The 17,879-nt window shown below is 41.5% G+C and overlaps 1 protein-coding gene across 1 annotated transcript in view; it reads left to right on the plus strand.

The window, feature by feature from the left end:
* SUGT1 (SGT1 homolog, MIS12 kinetochore complex assembly cochaperone) overlaps positions 1–17,879 on the plus strand; it is a 232,010-nt gene that overhangs the window by 200,589 nt on the left and 13,542 nt on the right. The window contains exon 13 of the mRNA XM_073614228.1: positions 13,606–13,693. Coding sequence (XP_073470329.1) covers positions 13,606–13,693 — 88 coding nt within the window. The remainder of the gene's footprint in view (positions 1–13,605; positions 13,694–17,879) is intronic.

Consider the following 17,879-nt stretch of genomic DNA (forward strand, 5'->3'; position numbering starts at 1 on the left):
TGCATATACAAGTTGGGAGCAACAGCTCTGTTCATGCAGTTGCTACATCCCAAATGACATCAATGGGACTGCCTGCACAGAGATGCATGGAACACCTGTGCATCCCTGTAAAGGTACGCTGTGTATCCCCTGTGTGAACAAGGCCTTAGGCCCCTTTCACGCAAGCAGACTGATCGGGTCTGCCTGTCTGTTTTTCGGGCAGGCAAAAACGGACCACCCATTGTTCTCTGTGGCGAGGCTGATGTAAATGGACATGTGTCCGTTCACACCTGCCTGCATCCGGTCAAGTCCGCTAAAAACATTGCCCCATAGAGAACAGCAATAAATAACAGACTTTAAGGCCCCTTTCACACTGGGGCGGGAGGTGCGTCGGCGGTAAAGCGTCGCTATTATTAGCGGCGCTTTACCGTCGGTTTAGCAGTGGTATTCGCCCGCTAGCGGGGCGGTTTTACCTCCCGCTAGCGGCCGAGAAAGGGTTAAAAACCACCGCAAAGTGCCTCTGCAGGTATTGCCGCGCTGCCTCATTGATTTCAATGGGCAGGAGCGGTGTATCACCAGTCCGAAGATGCTACTAGCAGGACTTTTTTTTCCCGTCCTGCTAGCGCACCGCTCCAGTGTGAAAGCCCTCGGGCTTTCACACTGGAGACACAGCAGCGGTTGTTTCGGGTCGGTTTGCAGGCGCTATTTTTAGCTCAGTAGCACCTGCAAACCACCCCAGTGTGAAAGGGGTTTAACGGTACTAAATTAACAGTACCGTTAGTCTGTTATTTATTGAAACACCTCCTCTTTACTTTTTGGATGTTCATAACAACTCAAAAGAGATAAAGACTGCTCCAGGTTTATCATCTATCAGGGTTTCCTCGAGATACTAGAGCACCCCTAGTACCTTGCTCTGTATATGGTGGCACTGAAAGCACAGATCCCATTTTGGATCGGTATGTTCTTTAAAACTTCCAACGATGCTCCTTTGATTCTAATCTGTGTTTTATCTTCCATTTTAGAATGTTATATAGTATAAATACTCTGTATTGAATGCCCCTGAAGAAAGGACTCCTAAGCAGTCCTGAAACGCGTCAGAAACACTACTAGGAGAATATATATTTTCATATGATCCAATTCTGCTATTTCATGTACTTTGCTATATGGTGATGTATGCACCACATTTTTTATATTTCTAATAAAACTTGTATATTATTCTATTGCTTACTAGTTGCCCTTAAAGTCCCCGAGTACATTTTTTTGGTGGGTACTGTCTCTATATGTAACATCTAAAAAAAACCTGTCTGATCCTGCCAGTTTCTGCCCTCCCCTATGTAAACTGACCACGGTGTATCATGGCTGCTGAGCCCTGACATTGTGGTCAGTTTATGTGCCGCCGTCATCCGCAGCCCTGTATCTGTCTCCTCTCTGCTCCTGTGTCCTCCTCCCCCCTCCCCTCCCTGCTTGTCAGCTCATGACAGTGCCACCCGCCTTCCTGCTGCTTGAATAACACTAACCTAACCTGCCTCCTATTGTAGTGTCCCCCTTTGTGTATGATTTATAAAAATTTATTCTGCAAATACCTAATTTCAGAAGCAGAAATCGCAATTACATGCCCGGCCAGATCCCTCCTCCTCCTCCTCCTCTCCCGACTGATGTCAGCGGGGGAATCTCGGCCCCTCCCGCTGCATCTCTAAGGAGGAAAGGAGAGATCCGGCCGGTCATGTGATCGCGATTTCGTCTCTCTCTGAAATTAAGTATTTGCAGCATGCATTTTTTTTAGTTTACACAGAGGAGGACACTTTAACTGCTTGCTGCCCGCCCACCGTCAAATGACGGCAGGGCGGTGCAGCTCTCGTTCTGGGATGACGTCATGTGACGGCATTCCAGAACGGCCGCTCTCGCGCACCCGCGCCATGTTGCTAGGACACGGTGCACCCCCGATCTCTGTAAAGAGCCGCGTCCACGGCTCTTTAACCATTTGATCGGCTCTTTCCAATCACAGCCAGTCACATGTAAACAAGGAGATGCTGATAATCAGCTCTCCTCGCCTCACACTGACAGAGTGTGAGGAGAGGAGAGACGATCAGCTGCATCTCCTCACAGGGGGGACATCTAGGGATGTAATCAGGGCACTGATCATCAGTGCCCTGATTACAATAAATAAATACAGTGTCACAAAACAGTGCCCACCAATGCCAGCATACAGTGCCTACCAGTGGCAGCAATCAGTGCCCACCACTGCCCACAAGTGCCACCAATCAGTGCCCATTCAAAACATCTTATTTATTCATAAATTTAGGCCAAAATGTATTCTGCTACATTTCTTGGTAAAGTGTATATTAATTGGTTTGTGTCAAAGTTATAGCATCTGCAGACTATGGTATAAAGACCGGAATTTACACAGCTATAGAAGTTATACTGTAATGGTGGTGATCAGCAATCTGGCGCTAATCAAGGTGTTAACTGTGTGCCTAACTTTGTGTAATGTGTGCTGCTTTTACTTTCTGATCTGGAAGTTTTTTCTCCCTTCTGTTTCTGTGCACACAGAGCTCTCTGTTTGTAAACACAAAACTCTGTGCGTGATTGGACACAGCCAATCGGCTGATTTCAGACAAAATAATTGTCTGAAATCCTGCTGCCAAGCACGTGCTGTGTCCAATCACAGCATAGGTTGGCTGGGGACATGCGCATGCATACCCAGAAGACAGGTGGTGATGTACAGGTACGTTGTCTGGCCTCCCTGTGCTGCTTGTCCACAGTAAATTTACTGTGGGCGGCAAGCAAGTAGTTAAGGGCTCTGTGCAGGGATGATCAGCATCTGATCCCAGAGAAGCTGGAAGCTGATAGACTGGAGGTAATATAAGGCATTACAAAAAGTTTACCAGTACTTTGCATTGTATTTAAAAATGATTATTTCCATGCAAAAAAGTCTCAGCCGTTAGTACTATTTTAATATTTTAAAGATTTTACAGTATATCCCCTCTCTTCATGTAGCTTCATGTCTGACTTCCAGTTAAAATACCCTGTATATCTTACTATTATTAAGATATGTATATATACAGTATCTCACAAAAGTGCGGCTGGAGTCCTCTTCCACTCCTCCATGATGATGTAGCTGGTGGATGTTAGAGACCTTGTGCTCCTCCACCTTCTGTTTTGAAGGATACCGCACAGATGCTCAGTAGGGTTTAGGTCTGGAGACATGATTGGCCAGTCTATCACCTTCACCCTCAGCTTCTTTAGCAAAGCAGTGGTCGTCTTGGAGGTGTGTTTGGGGTCGTTATCATATTGAAATACTGCCCTGTGGCCCAGTCTCCGAAGGGAGGGGATTATGCTCTACTTCAGTATGTCACAGTACATGTTGGCATTCATGGTTCACTCAATGAACTGTAGCTCCCCAATGCTGGCAGCACTCATGCAGCCCCAGACCATGACACTCCCACCACCATGCTTGACTTTAGGCAAGACGCACTCATCTTTGTACTCCTCACCTGCTTGACACCATCTGAGCCAAATAAGTTTATCTTGGTCTCATCTGACAACAGGACATGGTTCCAGTAATCCATTTCCTTAGTCTGCTTGTCTTAAGCAAACTGTTTGCGGGCTTTCTTGTGCATCATCTTTAGACAAGGCTTCCTTCTGGGATGACAGCCATGCAGACCAGTTTGATGCAGTGGGGAGGGAAAATGGCTAATTGGGCCTAATTTGGACATTTTCACTTTTGTTGACAGCAGTTTAGACAATAATGGCTGTGTGTTGTTATTTTGAGGGGCCAGCAAATTTACACTGTTATAGAAGCTGTACACTCACTACTTTACATTGTAGCAAAGTGTAATTTCTTTAGTGTTGTCACATGAAAAGATATAATAAAATATTTACAAAAACGTGAGGGAGTACTCACTTTTGTGAGATACTGTATAATATACTGTAAGGCTGGGTTCACATATATGCTAATTGGATTCATTTTTGAGTGCATTCAGTTCGCATTACATGTATGATCGGCTTTCAATGGAGCTGGTTCACACACGTGCGGGGCTGCCTCTGTGTGGTTTTGAAAAGAGTCCGGTTCAGGTGCTAATTCAGGGAGAAATTTGCACTTGAATCGCACCTGAACTGGTGAACAGGAACGCTCCGGAATGCAAATCGCAGCCACACGTGTGAACTCAGCCTGTGTGTGTGTGTGTGTGTAAATATACAGTGCATCCGGAAAGTATTCACAGCGTTTCACTTTTTCCACATTTTGTTATATTACAGCCTTATTCCAAAATGGATTAAATTCATTATTTTCCTTAACATTCTACAAACAGTACCCCAGAATGACAACATGAAAGAAGTTTATTTGAAATCTTTGCAAATGTATAAAAAAAAAAAAAATCACACGTATGTAAGTATTCACAGCCTTTGCCATGACACTCAAAATTGAGCTCAGGGGCATCCTGTTTCCACTGATCATCCTTGAGATTTTTCTACAACTTGATTGGAGTCCACCTGTGGTAAATTCAGTTGATTGGACATGAATTGGAAAGGGACACACTTAACAGTGCATGTCAGAGCACAAACCAAGCCATGAAGTCCAAGGAATTGTCTGTAGACTTCCGAAACAGGATTGTATCGAGGCACAAATCTGGGGGAAAAATTATTTCTGCAGCATTGAAGGTACCAATGAGCACAGTGGCCTCCATCTGTTAATGGAAGAAGTTCGGGACCACCAAAACTCTTCCTAGAGTGGGCTTTCTGGCCAAACTGAGTGATCGGGAGAGAAGAGTTTGCCAAAAGGCACCTGAAGGACACTCAGACCATGAGAACCAAAATTTTCTGGTCTGATGAAACAAAGATTGAACTCTTTGGCCTGAATTGCAAGCGTCATGTCTGGAGGAAACCAGGTATCGATTATCACCTGGCCAATACCATCCCTACAGTGAAGCATAGGAAGAACTGGGAGACTAGTCAGGATCGAGGGAAAGATGAATGCAGCAATGTACAGAGACATCCTTGATGAAAACCTGCTCCAGAGCGCTCTGGACCTCAGACTGGGGCAAAGGTTCATCTTCCAACAGAACAACGACCCTAAGCGCACAGCCAAGATAACAAAGGAGTGGCTATGGGACAACTCTGTGAATGTCCTTGAGTGGCCCAGCCAGAGCCCAGACTTGAACCCGATTGAACATCTCTGGAGGGATCTGAAAATGGTGTGTGCCAAGCTTGTAGCGTCATACTCAAAAAGAAGTAAGTGATACACCGCTCCAGGTAACAAAATCCCTCTACTCCACTGCCTCTGCACACAGAGGTTTCCGGCCCTGCATGCATCAGGAAACTTTTAGTGAAAGTCCAGATGGCCACACTCCTGTAAAATCACATTTATTGATCCATGTATGTAAAACCACAATTAATACAGCAAGATGGGGGTAACAGATACAGCACAGCTAACGCATTCCTGGTGCTTAGTCACAGCTTAAATAGTAAGCTGAAACACAGGTATATACAGTTGTGCTCATAAGTTTACATACCCTGTCAGAATTTGATTTCTTGGCCATTTTATTTTTCAGAAAATATGAATGGTAACACACAAACTTTTTTCACTCATGGTTAGTGTTTGGTTGAAGCCATTTATTATCAATCAACTGTGTGCACTCTTTTTAAATCATAATGGCAACAGAAACTACCCAAATGACCCTGATCAAAAGTTTACATACCCCAGTTCTTAATACCGTGTATTGCCGATGACAGCTTGAAGTCTTTTGTGGTATTTGTGGATGAGGCTCTTTATTTTCTCAGATGGTAAAGCTGCCCATTCCTCTTGGCAAAAAGCCTCCAGTTCCTGTAAATTCTTGGGCAGTCTTGCTTGAACTGCACGGTTGAGATCTCCCCAGGTTGGTTTCATGATATTGAGGTCAGGAGATGGCCACTCCAGAACCTTCACTTTATTCTGCTGTAGCCAATGACAGGTCGACTTGGCCTTGTGTTTTGGATCATTGTCATGTTGGTATGTCCAAGTACATCCCATGCACAGCTTCCTGGCTGAAGAATGCAAATGTTCCTCCAGTATTTTTTGATAGGCACAAAATTCCTGTTCCTTTTGTAGCTCACATATCCCCAAAACATCAGCGATCCACCTCAGTTTTTCACAGTAGGAATGGTGAACCTTTCATCATAGACCTTGTTGACTCCTCTCCAAATGTAGCGTATATGGTTTGTGGCCAAAAAGCTCAATTTTGGTCTCATTACTCCAAATGACTTTGTACCAGAAGGTTTGAGGCTTGTCTCTGTGCTGTTTGGCGTATTGTAAGCGGGATACTTTGTGGCATTTGCGTAGTAATGGCTTTCTTCTGGCGACTCGACCATGCAGCCCATCTTTCTTCAAGTGCCTCCTTATTGTGCAACTTGAAATAGCCACACAGCATGTTTTCAGAGAGTCCTGTATTTCACCTGAAGTTATTTGTGGGTTTTTCTTTGCATCCTTAACAATTTTCCTGGCAGCTGTGGCTGAAATTCTAGTTGGTCTACCTGACCGTGGTTTGGTTTCAACAGAACCCTTCATTTTCCACTTCTTGATTAGAGTTTGAACACTGCTAATTGGCATTCTCAGTTACTTGGATATCTTTTTATATCCCTTTCCTGTTTTATACAGTTCAACTACCTTTTCCCGCAGATCCTTTCACAATTCTTTTGTTTTCCCCATGACTCAGAATCATCAGTGCAGCACTGGATGAAAGATGCAAGGGTCTCTCAGGAGTCCAGAAACTCACTGACCTTTTATACACACACACTAATTACAAGCAAACAGATCACAGGTGAGGATGGTTACCTTTAATAGCCATTCAAACCCCTTTGTGTCAACTTGTGTGCATGTTATCAGGACAAAATTACCAGGGTATGTAAACTTTTGATCAGGGTCATTTGGTTATCTTTTGTTGCCATTATGATTTAAAAAGAGTAAACACAGTTGATTGATAATAAATGGCTTCAGCGAAACACTAACCATGAGTGAAAAATGTTTTTGTGGTATCATTCATTCTCTGAAAAATGGCCAAGAAATCCATAAATTCTGCCAGGGTATATAAACTTATGAGCACAACTGTATTTGGACACTGGCACAATTTTCGTTTTTTCAGGTATTTACCCAAACATATTCAAGCTATAATTATATAATAAATATGGGCTGAAATGGCCAACTCTCAGGTTTAATTTGAGGGTACGTACATCCAAATTGGAGGAAGGGTTTAGGAATTACAGCTCTTAAGACTAGCCACCCCCCTTTTTCAAGGGACTAAAAGTAATTTGACAGCTGAATCAAAAGCTGTTTAATGGCCAGGTGTGGGCTACTTTTTCATTATTTCTTCATAAATTAAGAAGGTAAAAGGTCTAGAGTTGATTCTAAGGGTGGTATTTGCATTTGGAATCTTTTGCTGTGAACCTACATCATGCGTTCAAAAGAGCTGTCCATGCAAGTGAAACAGGCCACTGTAAGGCTTCAAAAACCAAACAAATCCATCAGAGAGATAGCGGCAAGATTAGGAGTGGTTAAATCAACAGTTTGGTACATTCTGAGGAAAGAACAATGCACTGGTGAGCTCAAACATAAAAAGACCTAGACTTCCACCAAAGACAACAGTGGTGGATGGTCGCTGGTAAAGAAAAACCCATTCACAACATCCAGACAAGTGAAGGACACTCTCCAGGAGGTGGGTGTATCATTGTCAAAGTCTACCATCAAAAGAAGACTTCAGGAGTGCAAATACAGAGGGTTCACCACAAGGTACAAACCATTCATAAGCCTGAAGGATAGAAAAGCCAGATTAGACTTTGCCAAAAAAAATTTAAAAAAAAAAAAAAGCCAGACCAGTTCTGGAAAAGCATTCTTTGGATGGATGAAACTAAGATTAATCTGTACAAGAATGACGGGAAGAAAAAAGTGTGGCGAAGGCTTGGAACAGCTCATGATCCAAAGCGCACAACCTCATCTGTAAAACATGGTGGAGGCAGTGTGATGGCATGGACGTGCATGGCTTCCAGTGGCACTGGGTCATTGGTGTTTATTGCTGATGTGACAAGCAGCCGGATGAATTCTGCAGTGTTTAGAGATAATACTGTCAGCCCAGATTCAGCCAAATGCAGCAAAGTTGATTGGAAAGTGCTTCACACTACAGATGGACAATGATCCAAAACACACTGCAAAAGCAACCCAGGAGCTTTTGAAGGAAAAGAAGTGGAATATTCTGCAATGGCTGAGTAAATCACCTGATCTCAACCCAATTGAGCATGCGTTTCACTTGCTAAAGGCAAAACTAAGAGCAGAAAGACCCACAAAGAACAACTGAAGATAGCTGCAGTTAGAGCCTGGCAAAGCATCAGAAAGGAGGAAACCCAGTCTTTGGTAATGTCCATTGGTTCCAGACTTCAAGCAGTCATTGCCAGTAAATAATTCCCTACAAAATACTAAAAATGAACATTTTATTTATGATTATTTTCATTTTTCCAATTACATTTGAGTACCTGAAAATGGGGGGACTGTGCATAAAAATGGTTGCGGTTCCTAAAATTTCTACTTGATATTTATGTTCAACCCCTTGAATTAAAGCTGAAAGTCTGCACGTCTTCAAGTTCATTTGGATGGTTTCATTTTAATTTTATTCTGGTGGCATACAGAGCCAAAAGTATGAAAATTGTGCCTGCGTCCAAATACAGTTGTGCTCTAAAGTTTGCATACCCTGGCAGAAATTAAAATGTTGGCATTTATATTGAAAATATGACTAATCATGACATAAAACTGTCTTTTATTCAAGGATAGTGATCACATGAAGCCATTTATTATCACATAGTTTTTTGGCTCCTTTTAAAATCACAATCATAACAGAAATCACCCAAATGGCCCTAATCAAAAGTTTACATACCCTGGAATGTTTGGCCTTGGTACACACACAGAAGGTGGCACACAGGTTAAAATGGCAATTAAAGGTTACATTTGTGGCTTTTGAAATCGCAATTAGTGTCTGTGTATAAATAGTCAATGAATCTGATAGCTCTCACATGGACGCACTAAGCAGGCTAGATACTAAGCCATGGGGAGCAGAAAAGAACAGTCAAAAGACCTGTGTAACAAGGTAATGAAACTTTACAAAGATGGAAAAGGATATAAAAAGATATCCAAAGCTTTGAATATTCCAGTCAGTACTGTTCAATCATTTAATAAGAAGTGGAAAATTTGGGGATCTCTTGATACTAAGCTAAGGTCAGGTAGATAACTAAAGATTTCAGACACAACTGCCCCAAGAATATTTCTGAATACAAAGAAAAACCCACAGGTAACCTCAGGAGGTTGTTTTTAAGGAGCACAATACGATTATACTTTAACAAAAATGAGCTGCATGGTCAAGTTGCCAGAAAGAAACCTTTCCTGCACAAGTTCCACAAAAAAGCCTGGTTACAACACGCCCAACACCTTGACATGCTCATTGAGCTTTTTTGTGGCATTGGCGCAGTTAAGGCTTCCTTCTGGCAGCTCAACCATGCAGCTCTTTTTTGTTCAAGTATCGTTGAATTGTGCTCCTTTAAAAACAACCACACTGTCTTTTTTGGAGAGTAGCCTGTATTACTCCTGAGGTTGCTTGTGGATTTTTCTTTGTATCCTGGGGATTTCTTCCACCAGTTGTGGCTGCAATCTTTCTTGGTCTACCTGACCTTAGCTTGGTATCAAAAGAGCCCCAAATTCTCCACTTTTTTTAAGGGATTAAACAGTACTGACTGACCTATTCAATGCTTTGTGCATATTTTTATATCCTTTTCATTCTTTGTAAAGTTCCATTACTTTGTTACGCAGGTATTTTGACTGTTCTTTTCTACCTCCTGATGGCTCAGTGTCTAGCCTGCTTAGGGCATCCAAGTAAGAGCTAACAAACTCATTGACTATTTATACACAGACATTAATTGTGATTTAAAAAGCCACAAATGTGGGAAATTAACCTTTAATTGCCATTTTAACCTGTGTGTGCCACCTTCTGTGTCTGTACCAAGGCCAAACATTTCAGGGTATGTAAACTTTTGATCAGGGCCATTTGGGTGATTTCTGTTATGATTTAAAAAGGATCCAAAAAACGTATAATAAATGGCTTCACGTGATCACCTTAAATAAAAGACAGTTTTTTTGGCATGATCAGTCATATTTTCAATATTAATGCCAAAATTTCACAATTTCTGCCAAGGTATGCAAACTTTTGAGCACAACTGTATATATGGACCTAACTGTATACATTGACCTATACAAATGGCTCTAATGCAATTGGTTTTGAAATCAAAGTAACCTATGTACAGGTGTAGGTTATCATCCTACACAAGGTGTGGGTTATCATCCTGCGAGTTTTTAACAGGGTTAAATGGGTAATCCTGCTTCTCTCGCAGGATGATCTATCGCCCACACCTTGTATTCAGCTGTACATAGGTTTCTTTGATTTCATAACAAGACCTATTTGTATATGTCAGTGTATATATACCTGTGTTTCAGCTTACTATTTCAGCTATGACTAAGCATCAGGAAAGGTGTGAAACGCGTTGGATATGCTGTATCTGTTACCCCTATCTTGCTGTATGGATTGTCATTTTACATACATGGATCAATAAAAGTGATCGTACAGGAGTGCGGCCATCCGTCTTTTCTTTCACTATACAGTGCATACTCAAAAAGACTCGAGGCTGTAATTGGTGCCAAAGGTGCTTAAACAATGTATTGAGCAAAGGCTATGAATGCTTCTATACATGGGATTTTTTTCCTTTTTATTTTTAATAAATTTTCAAAGATTTCAAACAAACTTCTTTTCACATTGTCATTATGGGGTATTGTTTGTAGAGTTTTGAGAATAATAATTAATTTATTCCATTTTGGAATAAGGCTGTAACATAACAAAATGTGGAAAAAGCAAAGCGCTGTGAATACTTTCCAGCTACACGTATATAGCCAAATATATATATATATATATATATATATATATATATATATATATATATATATATATATTATATCTCACTCAGAATTAAACAATCTGGAACCAATTAGTAATTAAGTACTTAATTGCACAAGAAGCTCCTAACACATAACATGGCATAATATTGAAACGATAGAGCTAACAGGTATCTCAGACTCTCCACACCATACAAGGATACTGTCGGCTGGTCCATAAAGACATGGATGAGCGAGTTTGGGGTGGGGGACCTTGACTGGCCTGCACAGGGTCCTGACCTCAACCTGATACAACACCTTTGGAATGAATTAGATTGGAGACTGGGAGCCAGGCCTTCTTGTCCAACATTAGTGCTTGACCTCACAAATGCGCTTCTGTAAGAATGGTCAAATATTCCCATTATCCTTGTGGACAGCCTTCTCAGAAGAGTTGAAGCTGTTCTAGCTGCAAGGGGTGGGTCAACTCAATATTGAACCCTATGGATGAAGACTGGGGTGCCATTAAAGTTCATGTGCATGTAAAGACAGGTGTCTCAATACTTTTGGTAATCTAGCGTATATCAGTCTTTCTTTTACTATTTCACAGTATAAATTAACCCCTTATAGTAGTGACTAATTCTTGTTTTTTAATCCAATCATGATGGGTGATACAAAAAGCATGCTGCTACTACTTATGTCTTAGTGAGAGCATGTGCAGGCTATGACAAGCTACCTGCCTATGACCAGGGAGTATGTCATACATAATATATTACATTCCTGTCTGCAAATCTGCAGCATTGGGTCATTTTACATTTTTTTTTCTTTCAATAAAAATTTAAATCTCTGAATCTGATATGTGTCAGATTTAACCTCTATAAGTGTGTTTATGTATGCATGAATGTATATAGCTGGTTATTTATATTTACCATTGCATATACATATACATCAAGAATATTTCTTTTAACTTTACATATTAATTAAATTGCACAACATACTTTAAAAAAATTTTTTTTATCAGATTAATAGAAACAATAATCGGCCAACTAATTGATTATAAAAATAACTGTTGCAGCCCTAATAAAATTATAGCTTGTTTAACTTTGTCTATTGAGGGCTTTCCTTTTCTGTCAAATTTGTTTTATTAGATTTTAACAATTTATACAATCAGGTACAGATGCAACAACAAAAAAGTATCATAAAGTATAATTGTGAAGATAGCTCAAAGACACAATATAGGATGATATACACTCTATAGTTCAAAAATAGGCATAGTAATTAAGAGAATTTGTTCTTAAAAGTGTTTGGGAAAGATCGAAATCCAATATAATAAAGAAGACAAGTTCATATTAAACAAGAGGTTATCGATCTTCGAAAATCATACATGGCATAAACATGAAAAATGTATTGGGAGATCTATCTTGTATAAGAAGCTTATTAGAGCACAAAATTACAAAGTTACAAACATGTAAAGTATAGCTACAATTGTTGCTACCTGGACCAAAAGGAAAAAATAAAGGGAGAAAAATTTGGGAAATGGGAGAGCGAAGAATGGAGAAAGGCAAGGGAGAAAAATTAGGAAAAGGGAGGGAAAGAGGGGAAAAGAAGTAAGAAAAATAAGAACACAAATAAGTATATAGTAAGAATAAAAAATAAGAAGAACAGGAGTAGGAATGGTCCCCGGGGTAGAATGCAACATCAAGCACCAGACACACATATAAGAAGTGCAAGTATAATTGTATGTTACCAAGGCATCAATAAAGATTCATCAAAATTTGGGGGGGGGGTAAATAATGTTTAACCCAAGAATGCCAGGTTTTCTTGCATTTACAGATTTTGGATTTTGTCATGAGTGATAGAATCTATTTTGGCATGGATCATAGCTTGGTTTACTGTGTTTGGTTTCAGCTAATATTAGCGTCGGTGATTTCCAAGCTTTGGAGTTGGTCTGTTTCGCGGCTGTTGTGATTTGTAGAAGGAGTTTAAAGTGGGGTCAGGTGAGGTTGGCTGGTTTTAGATTTAGAAGTGCGACGGAGGGATCAAGAGAGATGGATTCCTCAAACAGGATAGACAGTATATGGAATAATTCCTTCCAAATTGTAGCTACCGGGCAGTCCCACTAAATATGAGAATGTGACCTAGTAGCGGTGCAGCCTCAAGCAGGACGCGGGGTAGCTGGGGGCATATTTCCTATTCCGGCAGGGACCAAGTACCATGTGAGTACTTTATAATTTGTTTACAATGCAAGCGTGTTTTGCAAGGATGATTTTGTTGCATCCCAGATTTTGTTCCAATCAGTTGTTTCCAGCTTAAGCCCAAGGTCAGCCTCCCATTTACCTGCATAGGTAGGTGGATCAGCATCAGGTTTAGCAATGAGTTGGTCTAAATCAGTTATTTTGTATGAAGATCATGTTTACATATGTCTTCAAATCGAGATAAATGATCAAGTCTAGCTCTGTCTTGGATATATGGTGTAAAGTTTTTGATCTGAAGATAACGGAACCATTCAGATTTAGAAAGGGGGCTTTCTTTTTCTATGACATTTTCTAATACAGCTGAGTAATGCAATATACTGCAATCTTCTGATTAGTTCATCCTGGTACAACCACTACCCCTTCCCTCTAATTTTATATATGCACCTCACTTATTTAAAGGAATACGGTTTTAATACATATGTGTATTTTTGTGTTTTTTAGATTGAGATAAAAATGAAGAAGACAGAAGCTATTCGATGGGATAAGCTGGAGGGTCAACCAGAATATCGTGTAAAACATTTTACACCAGGTATGTGCAATATCTCCACAGTGTTTTAAAGTGATACTATACTCAGGAATGTTTATCCTTCAAACCGTGTGGGACACAGCTGCTGTTTAGCCTAGGCCTGCTTTTGTCTGATTGTAGTTAGCATGGCAGCTCAAGGTCTATCTGTTGATGCCTTTGGTGTTTATTGACGAGATAAGTTATCCTTTAGAGATACTCTATCACTAAAAAAAAAAAATTAAAAGCATCTGACAGATATGAAGTGGAGCACCCAGAGGTCCCTGAACAACTGCAGCAACTTTCTGAATACTCTGATTACATGTATGCTGGCCTTTTCTGATGTGGCAAAGGGTTGTGTTGCAGCTTGCAATTAAAGCAGTTGTATACCCGCACTGAAATTAAAAAAAAAAAAAAAACCTGTAAGGCAAAGGCATAATGAGCTAGTATGCCGTGCATACTAGCTCATTATGAAATACTCACCTTAGAACGAGGCCTGGGCATCTGATCCTGGTCCACGCCGAGGGAGCTGATATGTTCACTCTGCGTTTCTTCTGGGTTCGCAGCGCTGTGAGTGGCCGGAGCCACGATTACGTCACTCCCGCGAGTCTTCGCGGCAAGGTCTGGCAGCGTCTGCCGGACCTTCAGCCGGGCCTTCACGGTGCATGCGCTGCTGATGTCAGCGGCCGCATGCATGGTGAATATCTCCTAAACCGAACAGGTTTAGGAGATATTCATTTTGCCTACAGGTAAGCCTTATTATAGGCTTACCTGTAGGTAAAAATAACAAAGGGTATACAACCGCTTTAAGCCCAAACCCACAAATGCCTATTGCCCTATCGCTATGTTGGGCTGTATCACTGATCAGTAAGAATGAATGGAGGGAGGCCAGGTCAATAAAGCCTTAGCACAATGAGAAAACCCCAATTACTTCACTCAATTCGATCGGCATTTGAGAAAAGCAGAGCATTTTTAAAGCTGCTGTAGATATATGTGCAAGGATATCCGCTTTCATTATTTTAAAACTGAACTCCATGAATTATCTTTAATTTAAACTTACTAATTCTTCATACCTCACATCCAGAGGGCCACTGGAGATGCAGAAATTCACTGTACTGCATACAGTCAGTGCTGGTCTTTTCTGGGTGCTGCTTAAGTGACTTAAACATAGGGGGTTGCTTGCTTCGCCCCTGCGCCATTCAGAGTACATCCTCATCCAATCAGAGATGAAAACCTAAAATTGCATATTAAAGTAAGGTGCACTAAAATTTTGCAGTTATAATGTTTGTTCTATATGTTGTGTTTGCATTATTGTTAAAGGAGTTTTCACATTTAAGTGAACTAGCCACAGTTTTGGACAGTAAATAACATTGGTAGGTGGGTTTGCCTCATTGGTTCTGCTTAATTGCACATACTTTAATAGCCTTACAGAGTTCAAGCCTAAATGCAGCCAAAATCACAAAAAAATCATCACAAGGGACATAATGTACAGTCAGCCCCACCAAGATCTTCTGGTGCTTTGAAACGCCTTTTGAATTGATGTGCCCGCCAAGCCTTCAGCTACTGTGACAGAAAAAAAATAAGTGCATTTTGTTTCTCTCAGGTCTTCAGTTCCAAGTCCAAACCCAGCACTCACTTCTGCTGAAAGACTTTAACTTCTGAACCCTCCAAGTCCAGGAACAAGCCCTCTTTACAATGAGGGGGCGCCCCAGTTGGCAGAGTGGGGGGATATCTGTCACCTTTTTCAGACATCTGGTCCCAAGAGGTCCAGAGAACTCATGGTACAGTGGCTACAAATGAGAGTTTCTGTCTCTGCCTCCACTCCGCTTCATGCTTTCAAATTTGACATCCTCTCTGCAAAAACAGCATGATCTATACCCTGTTCTCCAGCAGCTCCTCTCACGGAGGAGGATCATTGCCACCTTCCCAATTGAGGAAAGCTTTCTGGGGTCCTATTCAAACCTGTTAACTGTTCCCCAAGGCATAAGGAGGCATTCACCCTATTATAGATCTTTCCACAGGTGTTTTACATTGAATGGAATCTGCTAGATCAGTCATTGCCTCTCTTTACAGAAGGTACTTCTGGCTGGATGTGGACATCAAGGGTGCCTACTTGCACGTCCCCATTTTTTTAATCGTACATCACAGGACACAGAGCCATAGTAATTACTATGCGGGTTATAGTCCACCTTCAGGTGCTGGACACTGGCACACCCTAAACAGGAAGTTGCCTCCCTATATAACCCCTCCCATACCGGGAGTATCTCAGTTTTTTCGCCAGTGTCTAAGGTGTTGGTCACGAGTGAAGATGTGCTGAGCTGAGCTCCACTGGAGCAATCCTTGCTGGGGCTAGCTATGCAGCTGGATCCATTCAAAGTGTCTTTTAGGCCGAATTGAATGGTACCCGGGCCTCGTGTCCGAAGAAACAAGGTTTTGCCTGTCAACGCTTCTCTCTTTAGAGAGCTGGACCCCGAGATCAAGTACTTTTGGTATTAAGGCCATAAAGTTTTACTGGCGGTAATGCTATTACAGGTCCGGGATTGTGGGTTTCCCAGAGGTTTCCTGGCTCCTCAAGGTTTAACAGAACCCAACCTGAAAGGCAAAGATTGGGTCTGTTGGTTTTTACCATAGAAAACCTTGCGGCCGGAAAGGTAAGCGGAGTTTTCTAAGAAATGTATTAATTTTCTTATGAAATCTCCTTTAATTAGTAGTAAATGTTGTCATGCCTAAGTGTCACCACTGGGGGCTGTATGGAGCACATACCTTCTTATGCTTCCTCAAGAGATCACGCTGTGTCCAGAGCAGTAGGCTTCTTTCTCTCCAGCCAGCAGCCGACCTCCGGTAAGTCTGGGGGGATTTCTCTTCAGACACCCCCTACCTGTGCTGTATTCTCCCCCTCTTCACGAGGAAGAGCGTCAGAGAAAAACGAAAAAAAAAAAGCCACTCGGTAGCTTCCAGGCTCTCTCCTCGCCATTTTTTCCCCCTCACATAACGATCCTGTAGGATCAGAGGCCCGCGCTCACGCGGGAAAGTTTTTTGTTTTTTAAAAAGGAGGGGGGCCAAAGGCGACAGAGAGGGACGGAGCTTAGCGCGGAGTTGGCGTTCTCCAACGTCCAGCACGGGAATGTGTTTTTTAAAGCACCGCTGCAGGCTGACGGAGGGACACAAGAGCGTAGAGGTGCATGAAAGAGGTTTGGTGACACAAGCATTCCTTTTGACACATTTACTATTGCATCAGGCTGAGCATTAATAGCAGCAGCAGGGCTGGACTATTGCTCAAGCAATGGATGCGATTTCTTCTGGTAGTACCTCTGCTTTGTGCATCGGACTATGGTTCAGAAGGGGGGGTTGAAACACCCCCAAAAAATGAGCTAAAAGGGTCTCCCTCAAGCTCTGGAAAGCCTACTCTACAAATGGCATCCTCCCCTGAGAGGGGTGGCTGGTCAGAGTGAGATCGGGCCATGAAATGTTTGCAACTGTTTTCAACACTGCAGTCCCTGTTCATTTTACTAAAGATCTCTTTTACCTCAGCCATGGTAGGTTTAAAAAAAAAAAAAAAAAAGTTTACTGACTTTAATCGCATCCCAGTGTGGTCAAGATGCGACAGGTTCGCTTCCATTTTGCCTAGGACCATCAAACTGAGGAACTAGGGGCAGGAGAAGACAAATTCCCTCAGGGGACCCTGGTGAGGCTGACAACTCCTCTTTTGAGGTGTCAAATGCTTCAATCTTAAGATTGATGGTATAATTTCTTACTGAATGGTCCGCTCCACATTTATGTACCCTTAACTGAGTGTTTGGGTTCGCTAAAACCTCCTCAAGCTGTGCATGCCTTTTCCTGTCCATTCATTGTTGGAAAAGCTTTTTTGTACCTGGAGGATCACCCAGATAAGCATTATTTTCCTTTCTAAAAAGTTTTCACACTTTATCCTATGATAGAGAAAATTCACTAAGTAGGGTATACCGGCAATTAACGCTACTATGTCCTTTGTGAATAAGTCTGACTTGTCCGGCAGACAATACTCAAATACTTAGGGATCCAACGGATAAAAGGTTGGAATTCCTATTAAAAAAAAAATAAACTGAGGAAGAAAAGTTTTTTTTTATATATATTTTTTGGGGGAAATTTATTATAGCAAAAAGTAAAAAAAATGCATTTTTTTCAACATTGTTGCTATTTTTTTGTTTATAGCGCAAAAAATAAAAACCGCAGA

This window comes from Aquarana catesbeiana, linkage group LG02 (genome assembly GCF_042186555.1).
Source record: "Aquarana catesbeiana isolate 2022-GZ linkage group LG02, ASM4218655v1, whole genome shotgun sequence".
In the NCBI taxonomy this organism is placed as follows: domain Eukaryota; kingdom Metazoa; phylum Chordata; class Amphibia; order Anura; family Ranidae; genus Aquarana; species Aquarana catesbeiana.